General features: G+C 38.4%; 1 protein-coding gene across 2 annotated transcripts in view; it reads left to right on the forward strand.

The window, feature by feature from the left end:
- Window positions 1-19,308, forward strand: part of RPA1 (replication protein A1) — a 52,350-nt gene that overhangs the window by 1,258 nt on the left and 31,784 nt on the right. The window contains exons 2-4 of one of the 2 annotated variants that reach the window (XM_004267055.4): window positions 12,306-12,356; window positions 13,813-13,891; window positions 14,537-14,645. In XM_004267055.4, coding sequence (XP_004267103.1) covers window positions 12,306-12,356; window positions 13,813-13,891; window positions 14,537-14,645 — 239 coding nt within the window. The remainder of the gene's footprint in view (window positions 1-12,305; window positions 12,357-13,812; window positions 13,892-14,536; window positions 14,646-19,308) is intronic. The other variant, XM_033423269.2, reaches the window with a different exon arrangement.

The raw sequence follows: 19,308 nt of genomic DNA on the forward strand, positions 1-19,308 counted from the left end.
AACATTCTTTAACCTGTTCCTACTGCCTGGGTGGTTCCTCATTCTCCCCTTGCTGACTAACGTAACCTTCAAGTCTCTGCTCAGTTACTTCCTCAGAGAAGCCTTCCTTGACTCCCCTTGCTAGGCTAAATCCCTTTATTTTCAGCCCCTAATTCCTGTTTGTTCACGATATTAAACTCTGCCTTTCCTCTTCTGTCAAATGAGGTTAATCATACCTAGTACCTATTGCCTAAGGTTAGTGGGGCGATTAAATGAGCTATTAATTTAAAGTGCTCAGTCCATGCCTGATGCATAATAAATGGTCATTGTATGTTACCTATTATTAATAATCACAGATGTGATCTTACATTTATATGTTGTTTATTTGATTCATATCAGTTACTTTCTGTCTCCCTCCACTGGATTGTAAATTCTTTGAGGCCTGAAATTATGTCTGGTTTTTTGCTCAACATAGTCTCCCCAGTACCGGAAGGACTGCTGGCAAGTTTTAGGTGCCCAATAAATGTTTGCTAATTGCGCGTGAGGCAGGGAAAAGAAAGGGACAGAGATGGATGGGGAAGAACAGTTGGCAGAGTTGAGTGAATATTTTAATAAATTAGAAATAACCCTGAGAAGTGATTGCAAATTGTAGTCCTTGTTTACTTTATAGCTGCTACCTTGCATCTTTAAGACAAATTAGGAATTGTTCTTCACTTTCAAGGAAAGTGACTGGTATTTTTCAAATAATTTGATGGGGCTTCCCTGGTGGCGCAGTGGTTGAGAGTCCGCCTGCCGGTGCAGGGGACGCGGGTTCGTGCCCCGGTCTGGGAAGATCCCACGTGCCGCGGAGCGGCTGGTCCCGTGAGCCATGGCTGCTGAGCCTGCGCGTCCGGAGCCTGTGCTCCGCGACGGTAGAGGCCACAACAGTGAGAGGCCCGCGTACCGCAAAAAAAAAAAAAAAAAATGATGAGTTAGTTTTTGCCATATTCAAAATTTAGGAAACATATTTCCAGTGTTAGGTGAAGTATTACTTAGGTTTTGTTCATAAATGATAAGGAAAATTTGTGTGTGTGTGTGTTTGTGGTGATGGAGTGTAGAGTACCTTTGTCAAGTTTGTTTATCAGCTAAAGCAGGTAATATCATTTTAGTTCAAAAGGCATAGACCCCAAAGGGTAAGCACTAACACACAAATAGTGCATTTTCGGCAAGAGCGAACATAAAATAAGAGATTTTGCGTGGAACTATTGTGGTAAATAGAACTAATAGCATTTGTATCTTGAGTAATTAGGTAATACAAAGAAAGGGGAAGGGAATGAATACTTTTGATCTTTTCCAATGTGCCAGATACTTTATTATAGTCAGTAGTTACAGTAACCCTGTAAAGTAGATTTTTATCATTAACCCCATCTTACAGATGAAGTAATTGAAGTCCAGAGAAGTTAAATAATTTGTGCATGAGGTGAGGATTTGAACGTGTGCTCTGAACCATTCCATTCTGTTGTTTTGTATTTTATTCCTTCCAGTTTTATTGAGATATAATTGACATACAACACTGTATAAGTTTTAGGTGTACAGCATAATGATTTGACTTACATACATCATGAAACAATTACCACAGTAAATTTAGTGAATGTCCATCACCTCATATAGATACAAAATAAAAAGAAAAAAGTATTTTTTTCCTTGTGATGAGAACTCTTAGGATTTACTCTCTTAATAACTTTCATATATAACATTGTTAATTATATTTCATATATAGCATTGTTAATTATATTAATCATGTTGTATGTTACATCCCTGGTACTTATTTATCTTATAACTGGAAATTTGTACCTTTTGACCACGTTTGTCCGGTTCCTCCTCCCTCTACTTCCTGCCTCTGGTAACCACAAATCTGATCTCTTTTTTCTATAAGTTTGTTCATTTGTTTGTTTGTTTTTGAAGTATAATTGGCTTACAATACTGTGTAAGTTCTTGGTGCACAACATAGTAATTTGATATTTCTGTACATTACAAAATGATCACCACTGTTGCTTTGTATTTTTATTAGCAATGTTAATTTGGAAAATTTAAGTCAGTTCTGTCTTAAGTGTATATATCATACTATGTCCCAGAAGAGTAAGTCTTATATTCACTATTTATGATGACACAAATAAATTAAAAAGAATGATAAGGTACTACATGTATTTGGTTTTAGAATCAAATAAAACAGAAAGGTGCTTGATGAAATTACTGACCTGTCCCTTCCCCCAGTTCTGTTCCTTTAAAAAAAAAAAAAAACACCTTTACTGAAGTTCAGTTTGACTTATGTATGACAAAAACTATAATACGTATTGTTTACAAACTATATCAGTCTGTAATACATGAAACTATATGCAGTAATGCATCAAACTGTATGCAGTTTGATGAGTTGTGACAAATGTATACACCACCCCAATCTGCTCCTTTCCCATCGCCTGCCCGTACCCTAGGCAACCACTGTTTTGGGTTCTGGTTTCTATCACTACAGGTTAGTTTTGACTGTTCTAAAACTTCATATAAATGGAATCAAATAATATGTACCCTTTGTGTCTGGCTTCTTTCTTTCAGCAAAATGATTTTTGAGATTTATCCATGTTGTTTCAGTAGTTCGCACCTTTTTATTGCCCAGTAGTGTTCCATGGTATGAATAAACACAATTGTTTATTTATCTGTTGAACATTTGGGTTATTTTCCTTTTTGGCTATTATGAATGAAGATGTTATGAACTTTTATGTACAAGTCTTCTTATGGAAATATATTTTAATTCCTCTGAGATAAATATTGGGGAGTGCAGTTGCTGGGTCATGTGATAACTGAACATTTAACTTTATAAGAAATTGCTAAACTATTTCCATAGTGTTTATGAGAATTCTGTTTGCTCCATTTCCTCACGAACACTAAGTTTTGTCAGTCTTTTTAGGTTTACCTATTCTAGTGAATGTGGAGTGGTGTCTCACTGTGATTTTAATTTGTGTTTTGCTGATGACTAATGATCTTGAGCATCTTTTCATGTGCTTATTGGCTGTTTGTATTCCTTCTTTTGTGAAGTGTATGTTCATATCTTTTGCCTGTTTAAAAAATTGGGACGTGTTCTTATTAGTTAGTTGTAAGAATTCTTTATTTAATCAGGACACGTCTTTTGTTAGATAAAAGCATTATATATATTTTCTCCCAATCTGAGGATTTTCATTCTTTTAATGCTGTTTTTTTTCAAAATAAATTTTATTTATTTATTTTCAGCTGCGTTGGGTCTTCGTTGCTGCACACTGGCTTTCTCTAGCTGCGGCGAGCGGGGGCTACTCTTCGTTGTGGTGCGCGGGCTTCTCATCACAGTGGCTTCTCTTGTTGCAGAGCACAGGCTCTAGGCGCGCAGGCTTCAGCAGTTGTGGCACATGGGCTCAGTAGTTGTGGCTCGCGGGCTCTAGAGCACAGGCTCAGTAATTGTGGTGCACGGGCTTAGTTGCTCCGCGGCATGTGGGATCTTCCCGGACCAGGGCTCTAACCCGTGTCCCCTGCATTGGCAGGCAGATTCTTAACCACCAGGCCACCAGGGAAACTCAATGGTGTATTTTTTTTTTTGCGGTATGCGGGCCTCTCACTGTTGTGGCCTCTCCTGTTGTGGAGCAACAGGCTCCGGACGCACAGGCTCAGCGTCCATGGCTCACGGGCCTAGCCGCTCCGCGGCATGTGGGATCTTCCCAGACCGGGGCATGAACCTGTATCCCCTGCATCGGCAGGCGGACTCTCAACCACTGCACCACCAGGGAAGCCCCTCAATGGTGTTTTTTTAAAAGAGCAGTTTTAAATTTTCATGTTCAGTTGGGTTTTTTTTGTTTTGTTTTTCCTTTTCTGAATTGTATTTTTCTGTCCACAAAAATCTTTGTCTCCCTCAAGGTTACAAATCTTTTGTCCTGTGTTTTCTTCTAGAAGTTTTATAGTTTTAGTTTATATTCAGGTCTGTAATCCATTTCAAGTTTACCTTTTTATGTATGGTGTATAGATCATTCTTTCCATTGCAGATATTCAGTGTTTCAGCCCCATTTGTTATAAAGACTATAATGTTCCATTGAATTGTGTTGTCACCTTTGATAAAATTTATATATATGTGGGTCTATATCTAGAATGCCTATTCTGCCATTGCTCTATATGTCAGTACTTACACCAGTACCACATTGTCTTCATAACTGTAGTTATATAGTAAGTCTTGAAATTGGGTAGTATAAATTCTCCAGCTTCATTCTTTTTCAAAATTGTTTTACTGAATCTAGGTTCTCTATATTTTCATATATATTTTAGAATCAGCTTGTCAATTTCTAATAAAGCCTGATGGGATTTTGATTGATAGTACATTACATTTATAGATCAATTTGGGATCAGTTGGCTTCTTACAGACATTGAATCTTTCAAACCATGGACATGCTGTATCTCTCATTTACTTAGGTTTTCTTTAATTTCTCTCAGGGTTTTGTAGTTTTCAGTATGCAAATCTTGCATATGTATTGTTAGACTTAGGTTTTTTTAATGATATTAAAATGGTATTTTTAAAAATTCCATTTTCCAGTTGTTAATTGGCAGTATATAAAAATACAGTTGATTTTTGCATATTAACCTTGTATCCTGAAAACTCGGTAAATTGACTTAGTAGCTTTTTGTAGATGCCTTAGGATTTTCTACATACATGACTATTTGCACATAAAGACAGTTTTATTATTTACTTTTCAATCTTTATGCCTTTATTTCTTTTTAAAAATATACATATATATATATATATATTTTTTTTTTTTTTGCCGTACGCGGGCCTCTCACTGTTGTGGCCTCTCCTGTTGCGGAGCACAGTCTCTGGACGTGCAGGCTCAGCGGCCATGGCTCATGGGCCTACCTGCTCCGCGGCATGTGGGATCTTTCCGGACCGGGGAGCGAACCCGTGTCCCCTGCATCGGCAGGCGGACTCTCAACCACTGCGCCACCAGGGAAGCCCTAAAATATATTTTAAAAAAATATTTATTTATTTAGGCTGTGCCAGGTCTTAGTTGTGGCACATGGGATCTTCGTTGTGGTATGTGGACTCTTAGTTGCGGCATGTGGGCTCTTAGTTGTGGCATGCAGGTGGGATCTAGTTCCCCGACCAGGGATCAAACCCGGGCCCCCTTCAATGGGAGCTCAGAATCTTACCCACTGGACCACCAGGGAAGTCCCTATGCCCTTATTTCTTTTTCTCGTCTTGTTGCATTAGTTAGGAGCTCTACTGCCATATTTAATAAAAGTGATGAGAGTTATATCCTTGCCTTGTTCCTGATCTTAGGGGAGGTCATTCAGTCTTTTGCCATTAAGTGTGATTGGTAATTAGATTTTTTGGTAGATGCCTGCTATCAGTTTAACCCTATCTTCTATTCCTAATTTGCTGAGACTTTTTATAATGAATAAATGGTGAATTTTGTCAAATGCTTTTTCTGCATCTATTGAGATGGTTGTGGTTTTTCTTGTTTATTCTGTTAATGTGACAGACTACAATAATAGATTTTTTTTTTTTTTTCGGTACGTGGGCCTCTCCCGCTGCGGAGCACAGGCTCCGGACGCGCAGGCTCAGCGGCCATGGCTCATGGGCCCAGCCGCTCCGCGGCATGCGGGATCCTCCCGGACCGGGGCACGAACCTGCGTCCCCCGCATCGGCAGGCGGACTCTCAACCACTGTGCCACCAGGGAAGCCCAATAATAGATTTTTGAATGTTGAGTAAACCTTGCCTTCTTGGAATAAACCTCACATGGTCATGACATATTATATACATTTTATATAGTGCTATGGTTGATTTACTGATATTTTGTTGAGGATTTTTACATCTTTATTGATGAGTGATATATAGATCTGTAATTTTTCTTTCTTACAATGACTGTGTTTTTTCTATCAGAGTAAAGCTAGCATCATACAATGAATTGTAAAGTGTTGTCTTCTATCTCCTGAAATAATTTATGCAGGATTGGTGTTTTTTGTCATTCAGTGTTAGATAGAATTTACCAGTAAAGCCATCTGGACCTAGAGTTTTCTCTTTTGGAATATTTTAAATTGTAAATTTAATTTCTTTAATAGATATAGAATTATCTAGATTTTCTGTATTTTTATGTAGTTTTGATAATTTGTGGGTTTTTTTAAGGGACTTATCCATTTAATCTAAGTTGTTTCATAAATTTCCTGATATTCCCTTATTATATAAATATATATAAAATTTTATATATGTATGATTTATAGTGATGCCTTTTTCATTCCTGGTATTGAGAATGTGTGTTTTCTTTTTCTTGACCAGACTAGCTAGAAGTTTATCAATTTTATTGATCTTTTCAAAGAACCAGCTTTTGGTTCAGTTGTGTTTTTCCTATTATTTATCAATTTTCTATTTCATTGATTTTTGCTCTTCTATTATTTCTTTCCTCCTGTGTACTTGGATTTAATTTATTCTTTTTCTGGCTCCTTTTGGTGGAATCTTAGATAATTGACTTGGGAGCTTTTTTCTTCTCTGATGGGAGCATTTAAAGCTGTATTTTCCCTTCTAAGCATTGCTCTAGGTACATCCCGCAAATTTAGACAGATTGTATTTTAATTTTCATTCTGTTAATAACTTTCTAATTTCTCTTGTGATTTCTTCTTCAACAGATGGTTTATTTAGAAGGTTGTTGTTTAACTTCCAAGTATTTGGAGATTTTCTAGATATCATATTGTTATTAATTTCTAGTTTAATTGTAGTGTGGTCAAATAACGTACTCTGTATGAATTCAGCTTTTCAACATTTATTGAGATTTGTTTTACTGCCCAGTATATGCACTATCTTGATGAAAATGTTCCAGGTACACTTAAAAGAATGTGTATTTTGCAGTTGTTAGATGATCTAATTAGGTCAAGTTTACTGATAGTTTAAGTTTTCTATATTCTTAATTCTATATTTTTTGGTCTATTTGCCCTGTCAATTACTGAGAGAAGAATGTTGAAACCACCAATTATAATAGTGGATTTGTCTATTTCTCCTTTTCATTTTGTCAGTTTTTCCTTCATGTATTTTGAAACCCTGTGGTTAGGTGACCACATTTATCATTGTGTCTTTTTTTTTTTTTTTTGGCCGTGCTGTGCAGCATGTGGATCTTAGTTCCCTGACTGGGGATTGAACCCATGCCCCCTGCAGTGGAAGTGCGGAGTCTTAACCACTGGACCGCCAGGGAAGTCCCCATTGTGTCTCCTTTAGGAATCAACCCTATTATTATGAAATGTCCTTTTTCATCCCGGGTAATATTCCTTGTCCTGAAGTCTACTTTGCCTGCTTTTAATGATACATCTTTTTCCAGTATTTTATTTTTAATTTGCCTTTTTATATTTGAAGTGCGTTTCTTGTACAAAGCAAATAGCTGGGTCTTTCTTATTCATTACAATAATTTCTTCCATTTAATTGGAGTACTTGAACCATTTACACTTAATATAATTACAAGTTTGGGTTTAAGTTTTCCTTTTGCTGCTTGTTTTTTTATTTGTCCCATCTATTCTTTTTCTATTTTTTAACTTTTCCCGACTTTTGGATTATTTGAGTATTTTTTATGATTAAAATTTATTTCCACTGTTGGCTTATTAGCGATGCTTTATGTTTTAATGATTGTTTTAAGGCAACACATCCTAGCTTGGACTACTATAACAAAATACCATAGACTAGGTGATGTAAACAGCAGATTTATTTCTCACAATTCTAGAGGCTGAGAAATCCATCAAGGCACCAGCAGATTTAGTTCTGGGTGAGGGCTGTCTTCCTGGCTTGCAGCTACCATCTCACTGTGCTCACATGACCTCTTCTTTGTGTCGGGAGAGAGTGAGTTCTGGTGTCTCTTCCTCTCTTTTTTTTTTTCTGGCTGCACTTCGTGGCATTCAAGATCTTAGTTGCGTGACCAGGGATCGAGCCGTGCCCCCTGAAGTGGAAGCGCAGAGTCTCAACCACTGGACTGCCAGGGAAGTCCCTCTTTTCATAAGGACAGTAATCTCATTATGGTGGCTCCACCCTCATGACCTCATCTGAAAGTAGTTGCCTCAAAAGACCCCATCTCTTGATACTCTCACACCGAGGGTTAGAACGTCAACATATGAATTGGGAGGTGGCGTCAGCACACAAATGTTTGGTCCAAAACAGTGGTTCTCAAATGTTTTGATTTTAGAATACCTTTCATTTGTAAACAGTCACTGAATGCCCCCCCCAAAGCTTTTGTTTTTGTGGGTTATATCTCCCTTACCATATTTGAAATTATAACAGATATTTGAAAAATATTTATTCATTTAAAATAGCAATAAACTCACCTGTTAACATAAATAACATGTTTTAGGAAAAACCGTTATATAGTTCAAAACAAATAGAAAAGTGACATTGTTTTACATTTTTGCACATTGCTTTAATATCTGGCTTACTAGAAGACGTGACAGCTAGATTTTCATACCAGCTCCTGCGTTCAGTATATGGATATATGGTTTTTTTGGTCGAACTATATGGAGGAAATCTGGCTTCAAATATGTAGTTGGAAAAAGGAGGAGTATTTTAATAGCCTTTTTCAGGCTTCTTCGCTGATCCTTGTAATATAATAAGAAATATATGTTTGGTCTTTGTCCAGTTTTTGGTAGACAGAACTCCTGAAACCCTTGGAATTTCCTGAGTGATAGGGTGGGAGGAGCTTTTTTTGTTATTTACGATAAGCCCCTTTCAGCCATACCTGAGGTTTAATGAGGTAACTCTTGGTGGGCTCCAGGGTAGCTTCAGGATAGGGGTTGATTGCCAGGAACCAATCATGTGATTAAAGGGTTGGAACTTTCTGCTCTACACCTCACCCCACAGGATAGAGGCTGGAGATTGAGCTAATCACCAATAGCCAACAATTTAATCAATCATGCCTATGTAATGAGGCCTTCAGAAAAATCCCTAAACAACAAAATTCAGAGGGCTTCTAGTTTGGTGAACACATCTCCATGCTGGGAGGGGGCACACCCCCAGACTCCACAGGAACAGAATCTCCTGTGCTTGGGCATCCAGACCTTGTCTTATGTGCCTCTCCACCTGATTTTCATTTGTATCCTTTTAACTATCTCTTATAATATACCAGTAATACTAAGTAAAGTGTTTCCCTGAGTTCTGTGAGGGACTCCCAGGAAGTCCCCACAATTTGTAGCCAAGTCAAACAAGTGTAAACTGGGCCACCTGGGGACCCACTACTTGAGATTAGTGTATGAAGTGGGCACTTGGACAGTCTTGTGGGACTGAGCCCTTAACCTGTGGGGTCTACTCTAATTCTGGGTAGTTAGTGTCAAAATTAAGTTGACTTGTGAGACGCCCAGTTGGTGTCTGCAGAGAATTGTTTCATGTGGAAAACCCACACATTTGGTGTCAGAAGTGTTTTGAATAGAAAATCAGGTTTCCTTTAACACTGTATCAAAACTCAACAAATGGTAGTTTCTTAAACGTTAGTTGGAATGTAGATTTGGCCGGTCTTCCATTTTGAATAGATCTTCTACCTATGCATTATCTGTAACGCCATGTTTCGGTCATTTGGAAAATATCGGTTCATTGCATTTTACAGATCTTCCAAATGTTGATATATTTTGTTATATGACAAAAATTCATGCTTATTAACATCATTACTGATTTAATTAAGAAAAGTCAGTAAGTATTAGGAAGCTGGTGAATACAAGTTTTCAAAAGTCCTGATTTTCATTAGAAAACTCTTTTATCATTGGCAACAAATACAGTTAATTGTCTCACTTTATTTTTGAGAAGATATCCACTAAATTCCCAAGTCTGAATAACCACAGTTTGTCGTTTGCCCTTTCAAGTTAAAATGACGTTCCGTGACGAAAAAATGGCCGGTTCAACTTGCAGCTCGAACAGTTGTAGCAGTGCTTTTCCTCAAGGCCGCAGCCATACTTCAGCAGAAGCACTTTGGCATACTTTCTGTATGGTTGCATAGAATATTAAAATTTTTTTGTCCTCAAGGTTACAATTTAATGTAATAATTTTATTTCTTCAAGTTTCTTTTTTTTTTTTTTTTTAGTGAAACTCCCCTCCCCAGTGTGTTCAGGGCAGTAAAGAATACAGTGACTACTACTATAGTAACTCGGCTAAGGCACCAGTAGTTTTACCTACCGCTGCTTTGCACCATCAGTGCAAATGTCAACACAGCTGTTTCAGAATAAACCATGAGTTTTGTAAGTGATTCAACACTTGGAATATTTCAGCATAGTCTGTGTTTGTCGTCAAGCATTCACATGAAAGAAGATCTTACTAGATGATTAGTTGGTACTGATAGGAGATGAACACAAGCAAAGCAGCCAGTCCAGCCACATCTATCTATTCATCCATTCATAAGGCAAAAGTAGAATTCTGCGGAAGAGATATTAACTCAGTCTTCATGATGTATCTTGTTCTTTAATTCAACAAGTTGCTTTATTATTAGAAAGTGGAACTGCTGTGATTTCTATTACTGATTTTTCATCCAGTAGACATTCATAAGTGGTAATAGTATAGTTTTATTAGTCCTTCAGCCAGTTTTTCATTGTATTGAATGAATGAGAGTGAGAAGGACAAAAGCTTGTTTATTATGATGAAAATAGTTTTCAATTTATGTACCCTCTGAAAAGGTCTTGGGACCCCAGATGGCAATGGACATTATGAACAATACGTTGTTCAGTGTCTAGATTATGTGTATAGAGAATATTGAGTTGTTCTGGCAGACTGTTAACTTACTTGCAGATCAGCTGAGCCCTTTGAGACTGTAGTGGGTCTAGAGTAGCTTTTACTTTGGTATTGTTTAGTCTATTTCTAAAGCATGGCCTTTCTGGGGTTTCTACTGAATGCACCAGGTGTTTATTGAGTTCTCTCCACTCAAATGGCTAATTGGAACTCAAATGTATTCTAGCCTGGGTGAGCGCCAGTAATTTTTCAGCTTGTATCTCTCTAATCTTTACCTGGTCTGTGGCACCTCATCCTGTGTATGCACAACTTAGAATTCAGCCAAAAACTCAAGGGAACCCCTGCATAGGTTATTGAAGCTCTTTCTCTATGTAGCTCCCTCCTGTCGGGTACTCTGCATCCAGGAAGTCCAGATAACGCACCTCCCCAAACTGATCTGTGCTCAGCAGGACTGCTGTATTCTTTTTGGGTTCCCTTCCCTGTGCTATGGTCCAAAAGTGCCTCTCTGCAGAAACTCATTTGTTTTCCTTTCAGGGATCACAGTCTTGTTCTACCTGTTGCCTGGTATTTGAAAACAGTTCATATATTTTTGTCCAGTTTTTAGTTTATGGTTGGAAGAGCTAGTCTGGTATCACTTATTTCAGCATGGGCAAAAGCAGACGTCAGACAACGAGTTTTAGCTAGCTAGTTTTTCTGATGGTTACCTTTAAATGATGCCTTTTTAAAAACGAACTAAAAGCCTGATTAATAGTTATTTTGCTTTTGTTAGAAATTATTTTTATAATTGCTAATAGAGTCATGAGATTTAACATTCAAAAAGTATAAAAGAGGATGTAGTGCAAGGTCTGCCTCCCACACATGTCCCCCATCACCCAATTCCTCTCACAAGAGGCAACCAGTGGTATAGAAACATCTTTTTTTTCTTTTCTGGGCTGCGTTGGGTCTTTGTTGCTGCACGCAGGCTTTCTCTAGTTGGGGCGAGCTGGGGCTACTCTTCATTGCGGTGCACGGGCTTCTCATTGCAGTGGCTTCTCTTCTTCTCTTGTTGCGGAGCATGGGCTCTAGGCGCACGGGCTTCAGTAGTTGTAGCACGCGGGCTTCAGTTGTTGTGGCGTGCAGGCTCAGTAGTTGTGGCTTGCAGCCTTAGATGCTCCGCAGCGTGTGGAATCTTCCTGGACCAGGGCTCAAACCCGTGTCCGCTGCATTGGCAGGTGGATTCTTAACCACTGCGCCACCAAGGAAGTCCCTAGAAATATCTTCTTAAGGCTGCATAATATTCTGTTTTAAGGATTTGCTGTACTTACTTGTTTGATTCCCTATTAATGGGCAGTGTAGGAAAATAAATGTGCTATTATGAATAATGAGTACATACGCGATGCCAGCTTTTTAGATGTAGTATCCTTGTTGGTAAGTATGAATCCCACTTTTACGATTTTATGATTTGTCCAGAGTGATAAAACTTAAAATAGATTTTCAAATGATAAGCTCTGAAAAGGGTCTTTTAATAATGTCATCTGTGGTTTATTCCAGACACCAAATTAAAAATATGTCAAGTTTTAATCATGATTTGAGTGCCTGTCTCATAAGCATCTGTTTTTACTTTTTCAGACCATAATGCAACAGGGAGTTACAACCATAAAACCCATTCTCCAAGTCATTGTGAGTACCTACATATTTTTATGTCAAACGTTTTTTAAACTTACATATAATTATAAATTACATTTGATAGAGGACATACAGTCCACTTCAGGAAGTGTGTCCACTTGACAAAATTCTCTTCATCATCACAAAAATAGTCCAGTCCGTGTTGTAACTCTGAGAGAGGAACCAGGCTTTACTTTTAATGTTGCGTCAGCCAGAGTTTGACCTTTGGAGGTTCACATTTGAGGCTTGGCCTTTCTGTTCTTTCCACAGTTGGTGGATACTGTAGCGCTGCACATCAGTACTTCTGCCTCCTTGGTTGTCTTTCTGCCCTGGGGTTTTTCTTGCTCAGATCTGCCTTACATGTGGCCTCTGGAGAGATCTACCTGACAGGAACTTGTCTGCTTAAAATTCTTCATTAACCCTATCATTCATTTAAGGGGTTCTCAAATTTTAGTGAGAATTTTACAAATCAATAGGAGCGGAATCCTGGATCATACTTGCAGATTGTGAGTCAGTAAGCCTGATGGTCTGTCTCCCTGTTACTCCCAAACTCCCTGCCAGTCATCTTTTTTTCTTTTTTTTAAAGGCAAATATTCCCAGTTTTATTATTTTATTTTATTTTATTTTTTAAAATTTTATTAACTTTTGGCTGCGGTGGGTCTTCGTTGCTGCCTGCGGGCTTTCTCTAGTTGCAGTGCACGGGCTTCTCATTGCGGTGGCTTCTCTTGTTGCGGAGCATGGGCTCTAGGCGTGTGGGCTTCAGTAGTTGTGGCACACAGGCTCAATAGTTGTGGCTTGTGGGCCCTAGAGCGCAGGCTCAGTAGTTGTGGCACACGGGCTTAGTCGCTTCCCAGCATGTGGGATCCTCCCGGACCAGCGCTTAAACCCGTGTCCGCTGCATTGGCAGGCGGATTCTTAACCACTGTGCCACCAGGGAAGTCCCTCCCTGCCAGTCATCTTAAGACTGTTTCCGTATTTCATTTTCTTCAGAAAGCTGCCTCTGATTTCCTTTAAGCTGGAATAAATGTCTTGTCATTATGTGCACACCTCTCCTATGTCTCTCTGCCTCCGTCTCCACCCCAGTTATAAGCCTCTTCAGGGCAAGGATTTTTTTCTTCCATTTTGTATTTTTATCATGTTTCCTACATAGTACCATACATATATTAGGTGCCTTATTGTATGTTTTTTTAAATTAATTTTCAATCAAGTTTGAGTTAAGGGAGAGAGAACAGAAGAGTATTGGCAACCTATTTTATTCTCGTTTATGTTATGTTTAATAATGTTAGTAGAGAGAGGTTGGTGGGAGAATCATCAAATCCAATTTTCTTTTACTTGGATTTAGGTGTCGAGAGTGGGCAAGCAGTTCAGTTGTGTTGAACTAATGGCGAATGCACTCTCCTGCCACTTAAGTTTACTGATCCCTGGGGATTGAGCAGACAGCCTGGCTAATGAATCATGTTTTCTCTCCTAGAACATCCGTCCCATTGCTACAGGGAATAATCCACCCCGTTATCGAGTGCTTATGAGTGATGGATTGAATACTCTGTCTTGTACGTATGATGTATAAATCTAGGAATTTATATTTAAATAATAAAAGCGCACCCAAGACTTTGATTGCAGTAATTGGAGCATTCCAGAAGTCTCCATTGGCTTGGCTCTGCCTTCGGAAGGACAGAATTGCAGCTGGCAGAGAGCATTCTAACAATAGACTGGGTCCAGTGGAAAGCTGCCACTTGGCTTAATTTTGTCTAACTGGTGCTCTGTGCTTTCTTTGATTAATTTCCCTTAGGATGATATTGACATTTAGTGAATATGATTGGTTAGCTGTCCTATACTTGTCTTTTTGGGGTTTTATTTCTGTGCTGGAAGCTTTACAGGGAGAAAGGAGAGAATTTGCAGAGTATATACTTACTGTCTCTAGTCACAAGGTGAAGGACCTAGAAAAGATTTTTTAGTCTTTGTCATGAAACCTGAATGATGGAAAAGATGATTTGGGGCACTTTAAGAAATACTTAATTTCAGAGTAGCAGCAGCTGTTTAATGCACAGCAAATTAATACTGTTTTTCACTATGCAGAATCTGAGTAGTTTTAATATTTAAGGCATTGTTTTTCTTTAATGGTACAGGTGTGATCAGCTTTTAGATTGTCATGACTGAAATGTTTTAGAGACTGAAGTAATCTCTGTGCTTTTCAGCTTTCATGTTGGCAACACAGTTGAACCGTCTTGTTGAGGAAGAACGATTGTCTAGCAACTGTATTTGCCAGATTAACCGATTTATTGTGAACACTCTGAGAGATGGAAGGTATGTGGTATCTTTTTTTCTGTTCTATTGTGTTGTATATTGGGACTAATTTTTGAACAGACAAGTTCATTGGATGCCAAAATTCAATTAGAAGTCGAAAAGCTTTCAGCTAAGAATTTACAACTATTGAGTTCTGAACTCAGGCAACTAAAATGTGGCACCAAAAGGAGAAAAAGATGGAACTGAACTGGAAATTTCACAGCAGGCAATTAAAGCCGAATTCAGAAATCTTATTTCTAATCTCTTCAGCAGCACTGATTTTAGGAGTCTCTTTTTAAGTATCTTTTAATGAAATGGGATCACTTACTAGGGCAAAAGAAGATATAATTAATTATGTAACACTGCCCTTTTTGCGGTCTTGAATCTTTCATAGTAAACACTTTCTTCAGCCAACAGAGTATGCTAAGTACCTACAAGATGCTACATGCTAGAGATACAGTGGTGAACAGAACTGTTATTCACACCTGATTAACCACTGCTGAAATATGATGTTTTTTGTTGGCTAGCAGAGTCATATTTGCCAAATCTAGGGCAATTTAAAAGTCGAAATAAAAATAGGGACTCCCCAGTGGTCCACTGGTTAAGACTTTGCACTCCCAATACAGGGGGCCTGGGTTCGATCCCTGGTCAGGGAACTAGATGCCGCATGCTGCAACTGAAAGATCCTCATACCGGAACGAAGATCCTTCACGCGGCAATGAAGATCCCGCCTGCCACAACTAAGACGCTGCGCAGCCAAATAAATAATTAATTAAATAATTAAAAGTAAATAAGTAAATAAATAAATAGTAACAGACTGCAACCTACTGAATAAAATAAGAATTCATAAGTCCATACTGAATAAGTGAATACGGGGGGGGGGAACAGAAAGCTTTTTCTTACAGTAGAATGCCATCTAAAAATGTAAATGGATTGATGGGATTAGAAAATCACCATTTGGCAACCGTCATAGTATTAATTCAGGCAGGAAACATTAATAGGTGCTATATAAGTTTCCTGTGGCTGCCGTAACAAATTACTGCAAATTTGGTGGTTTAGAACAACAGAAATTATTTTCCCTGGAAGTTAGAAGTTGAAGTCAGTTTCACCGGGCTGAGATCACGGTGTTGGCAGGGCCCGGCTCCTTCTGGGAGATCTCTGGGAGAATCCATTCCTTGCCTCTTCCAGCTTCTGGTGGTTGCTAGCATTCCTTGGCTTACGGCTGCATCACTCCAATCCCTTCTTCCATGGTCACATTACCTCTTCTCTGTCTATGCCAGGTCTGCCTCTGCCTCCTTCTTAGAAGGATATGTGGTTGCTTTTAAGGCCCATCGGATAATCTGGGATAAAATTGCCACTTCAATCCTTAGTTTAATCACATCTGCAAAGTCCCTTTTTGCTATATAAGGTAACATTCATAGGTTCCAGGGATTAGGACTTGAATATCTTTTGGTTGGGGGTGGTCATTTAGCCTACCACAGATGCTGAAACAAGTGGTAAAAATTTGATGGAGGAACAAGTTATTTATAGGGTAAAAGTACCTCCCCAGAGCATAATTATTAATTGTAAAAGGAAAAGAAGCAACTTTACAGTGGAGAAAGCTGGCAGACAGTACCTTATTCCAATGATTGACGTTAACATTACCAGTAATGGGACAAACAGAAGTCATGTATTACCTGGTAGGATACAGTGGGAAGAACATTGCATCAGTACTATTATATTCTTGCCAAAGATGCATAATCTGTATCTAATCGTGAGGAAGCCTCAGGTAAATTGAGGGACATTCTATAAAATAACTGATTTTCAAATTTCAAGCATAAAAGTAAAAGAGTCCTTCCAGATTCATGGAGTCTAAAGAGATATAATTAAATATAACAAGTGATCCTGAACTGGATCCTATTGCTATTAAGCATATCATTAAGACAACTTATGAAACTTGAATGGATTCTGTGGATTAGATGGAAGAATTCTTTATGTTTCAAGTTCAGTAACTTAACCAGGCTATGTCTCAAATGTCAGTGGTTTCCTTTTTTTTTCCCCCGCCGGTGCATGGTGCCCTTTCAGTCTGCAGTTAGGAGTTAGCTCTTTCTTTTTGATGAGATTGTTCTGTTATTCCTTAATGATCTTTTCTGTTTCATTTGAGTTCCAGTTTTTACTTATGTTTCTGTTTCATTTGAGTTCCAGGATAACTTTGTTCTCCATGTATGTCTCCAGTTTGCTCTAGTCTTTTTTCTAATGCATGCATTGGATTCATTTAAGATTTTCCAACATATTATATATTATAGTTCAGTTTTTAGCTTTCTCTGTTCTGTTCCTTGATGTTTATAGTTTAAGTATTAGATGTATAATGATACTGCTTTTGTTCTGTTTTTTCCTTAACTTTTCAAGCGCCCTTTTCTTCTCAATCTCTTGTTTCATCTCATCTTTTGACTTTTATTGAATTCTTAGTCTTATTTTGTACACCACACTTGCGAAGTATTCCCTTTCTTGGCTTATGCTTTCCTCTAGATGGGATTGTTAATTGTCTCTGCCTCTTCTGTTCCTTTTATTTTTATACACTGTTGTGTGTTACATTGTTGCTATGTTATTTCTTTTTATCTTGTTCATGCTTAATGTGGACAGTTCTGTCCAGACTTCATTTGCTCTGACATAGTCTAGTCTAGGTACATCCCCTTGCCAACCTTCCCACTTGGGACCTGTTATCTTCCACTTCAGGCTACCTTGGAGTGCTTGAGTGGTGCTTTCTAGCCACTTTTCTCTCCTCTAGGGCATGGTATAGGGGAGGGTGGAGAGCTTTGCTGTGGTTGAATACTAAACCTCGAGCTCCATTCACTGCAGTCTAGGGTGGAGTTCCACTCCTGTGAGCTTTGCCTTATTTCACCGCCTCAGCATGGCTACATGCCGTGTGTTCCTTCCTGCCTCTGCTGAGAACCTGTGTGTGTACGACCAGGTTTATTCCTTACCTTGATGGTCAGTTAGGTTTTTTTTAATTTATTTAATTTATTTATTTATTTTGGCTGTGTTGGGTCTTTGATTCTGTGCGTGGGCTTTCTCTAGTTGCGGCGAGCGGGGGCCACTCTTCATCACGGTGCGCGGGCCTCTCACTGTCGCGGCCTCTCTTGTTGTGGAGCACAAGCTCCAGACACATAGGCTCAGTAGTTGTGGCTCACGGGCCTAGTTGCTCCGCGGCATGTGGGATCTTCCCAGACCAGGGCTCGGACCCATGTCCCACTGCGCCACCAGGGAAGCCCTGGTCAGTTAGGTTTGATGGTCATTTAGGTTTATTCCCAACAGGGCTTTAGCAGTCATCCTTGTACATTTATCTTTACATGCTCATGCTGTTATTTCTTAGGAGTTGTGGGGATCAAAGGACGTCTGTTGTAGAAAGTATACCAATTAACATACTCATGAGCCTTGTGTAAGAGTACCTGTTTCTGAATAGGCAAATACACAGACAGAAATGAGATTCGTGGTTTCCAGTGGTGGGGGAATGGAGAGTGACCGCCGTGGAGCACAGGGTTTCTTTTTTGGGGCGGTAGAAATGTTCTGAAGTCAGGTGGTGGTGATGCTTGCACAATTCTGTAAATATACTAAAAACCACTGAATTATACTTTTAAAGGATAAATTTTATGGTATGTGTTCAATAAACCTGTTTTTAGGGGGAAAAATACTTGTTTCCCCTTAACCTTGTCAACATAGCAGATATTACTGATTTTAAAAAAATAGTTGCCAGTCATCATTATTTTAACTTAAATTTCTGTATTATAAAAGGAAAACAATAGATATATAAAATAATAAATTCCCCTGTTAGTGAGGTCAAGTGTCTTTTCATATACTTACTCTTCCTACTTCTTCTCTGAAGAGCTTTTGATGATATACTTTGTCCTTTGCGTGTGTGTGTTCAGGGAGATGTGGAGGATGCGCTTTGTAAATTAGGGAGATCAATTCTTTGTTCGCTAATTCTTTATTAGACCTTGTAGTCTACCTTTATAGACTGTTTATGGTGTCTTGTGATGTGGAATTAAAGAATTTTTTAAAAGTTTAGTCAATTTTGTCCATTTTTTTCTTTATGGCTTCTGAATTTTGTATTTTGCTTAGGAAGCTTCCTGACTGGGTTATTTAAAAATACTTCTTAGTTCTTCAGACATTCTGTGGATTTTTTAAAATAGATTTTGGTTCATCTGAGGTTTTTTTTTTTTAGTTTTAAAAGCAGTGGGATTATTTTAAGTTATTTAAGGTTTTGATTTTTGTTTTTTATTGAAGTATAGTTGATTGAGAGTATTGTATTAGTTTCAGGTGTACAATGTAGTGATTTGATATGAGGTTTACTTTGATATAGGGTACGAAGGAGGAATTTAGCTTAATTTTTCCCAAATGGTTAGTCCATATCATGGAAGACTTAAGGAGCTTGGAAGTGGAAGCTTCCAAGCTTCCATGGAAGTAAGGAGCTTATTTTATTCTAAGTGTGATGGGAAGCTATAGGCTTTCGAGCAGGGGAGTATTGGTACAATTTGATTTAAGTTTTTTAAAGTTTCCAAGAGATTATTTTGATAGCTATGTGGAGGGTTGATGGTTGGTGACAAAAAGAGGTAAAGAGAGACTAGTATTCCATTTATCTGACTCTGTTCTGTTTGCCATCTTTTCCTTTGATCTGCTTGTCTAGTCTTGTGTCAGTGCCAGAGTT

Source organism: Orcinus orca, chromosome 19, assembly GCF_937001465.1.
Source record: "Orcinus orca chromosome 19, mOrcOrc1.1, whole genome shotgun sequence".
In the NCBI taxonomy this organism is placed as follows: domain Eukaryota; kingdom Metazoa; phylum Chordata; class Mammalia; order Artiodactyla; family Delphinidae; genus Orcinus; species Orcinus orca.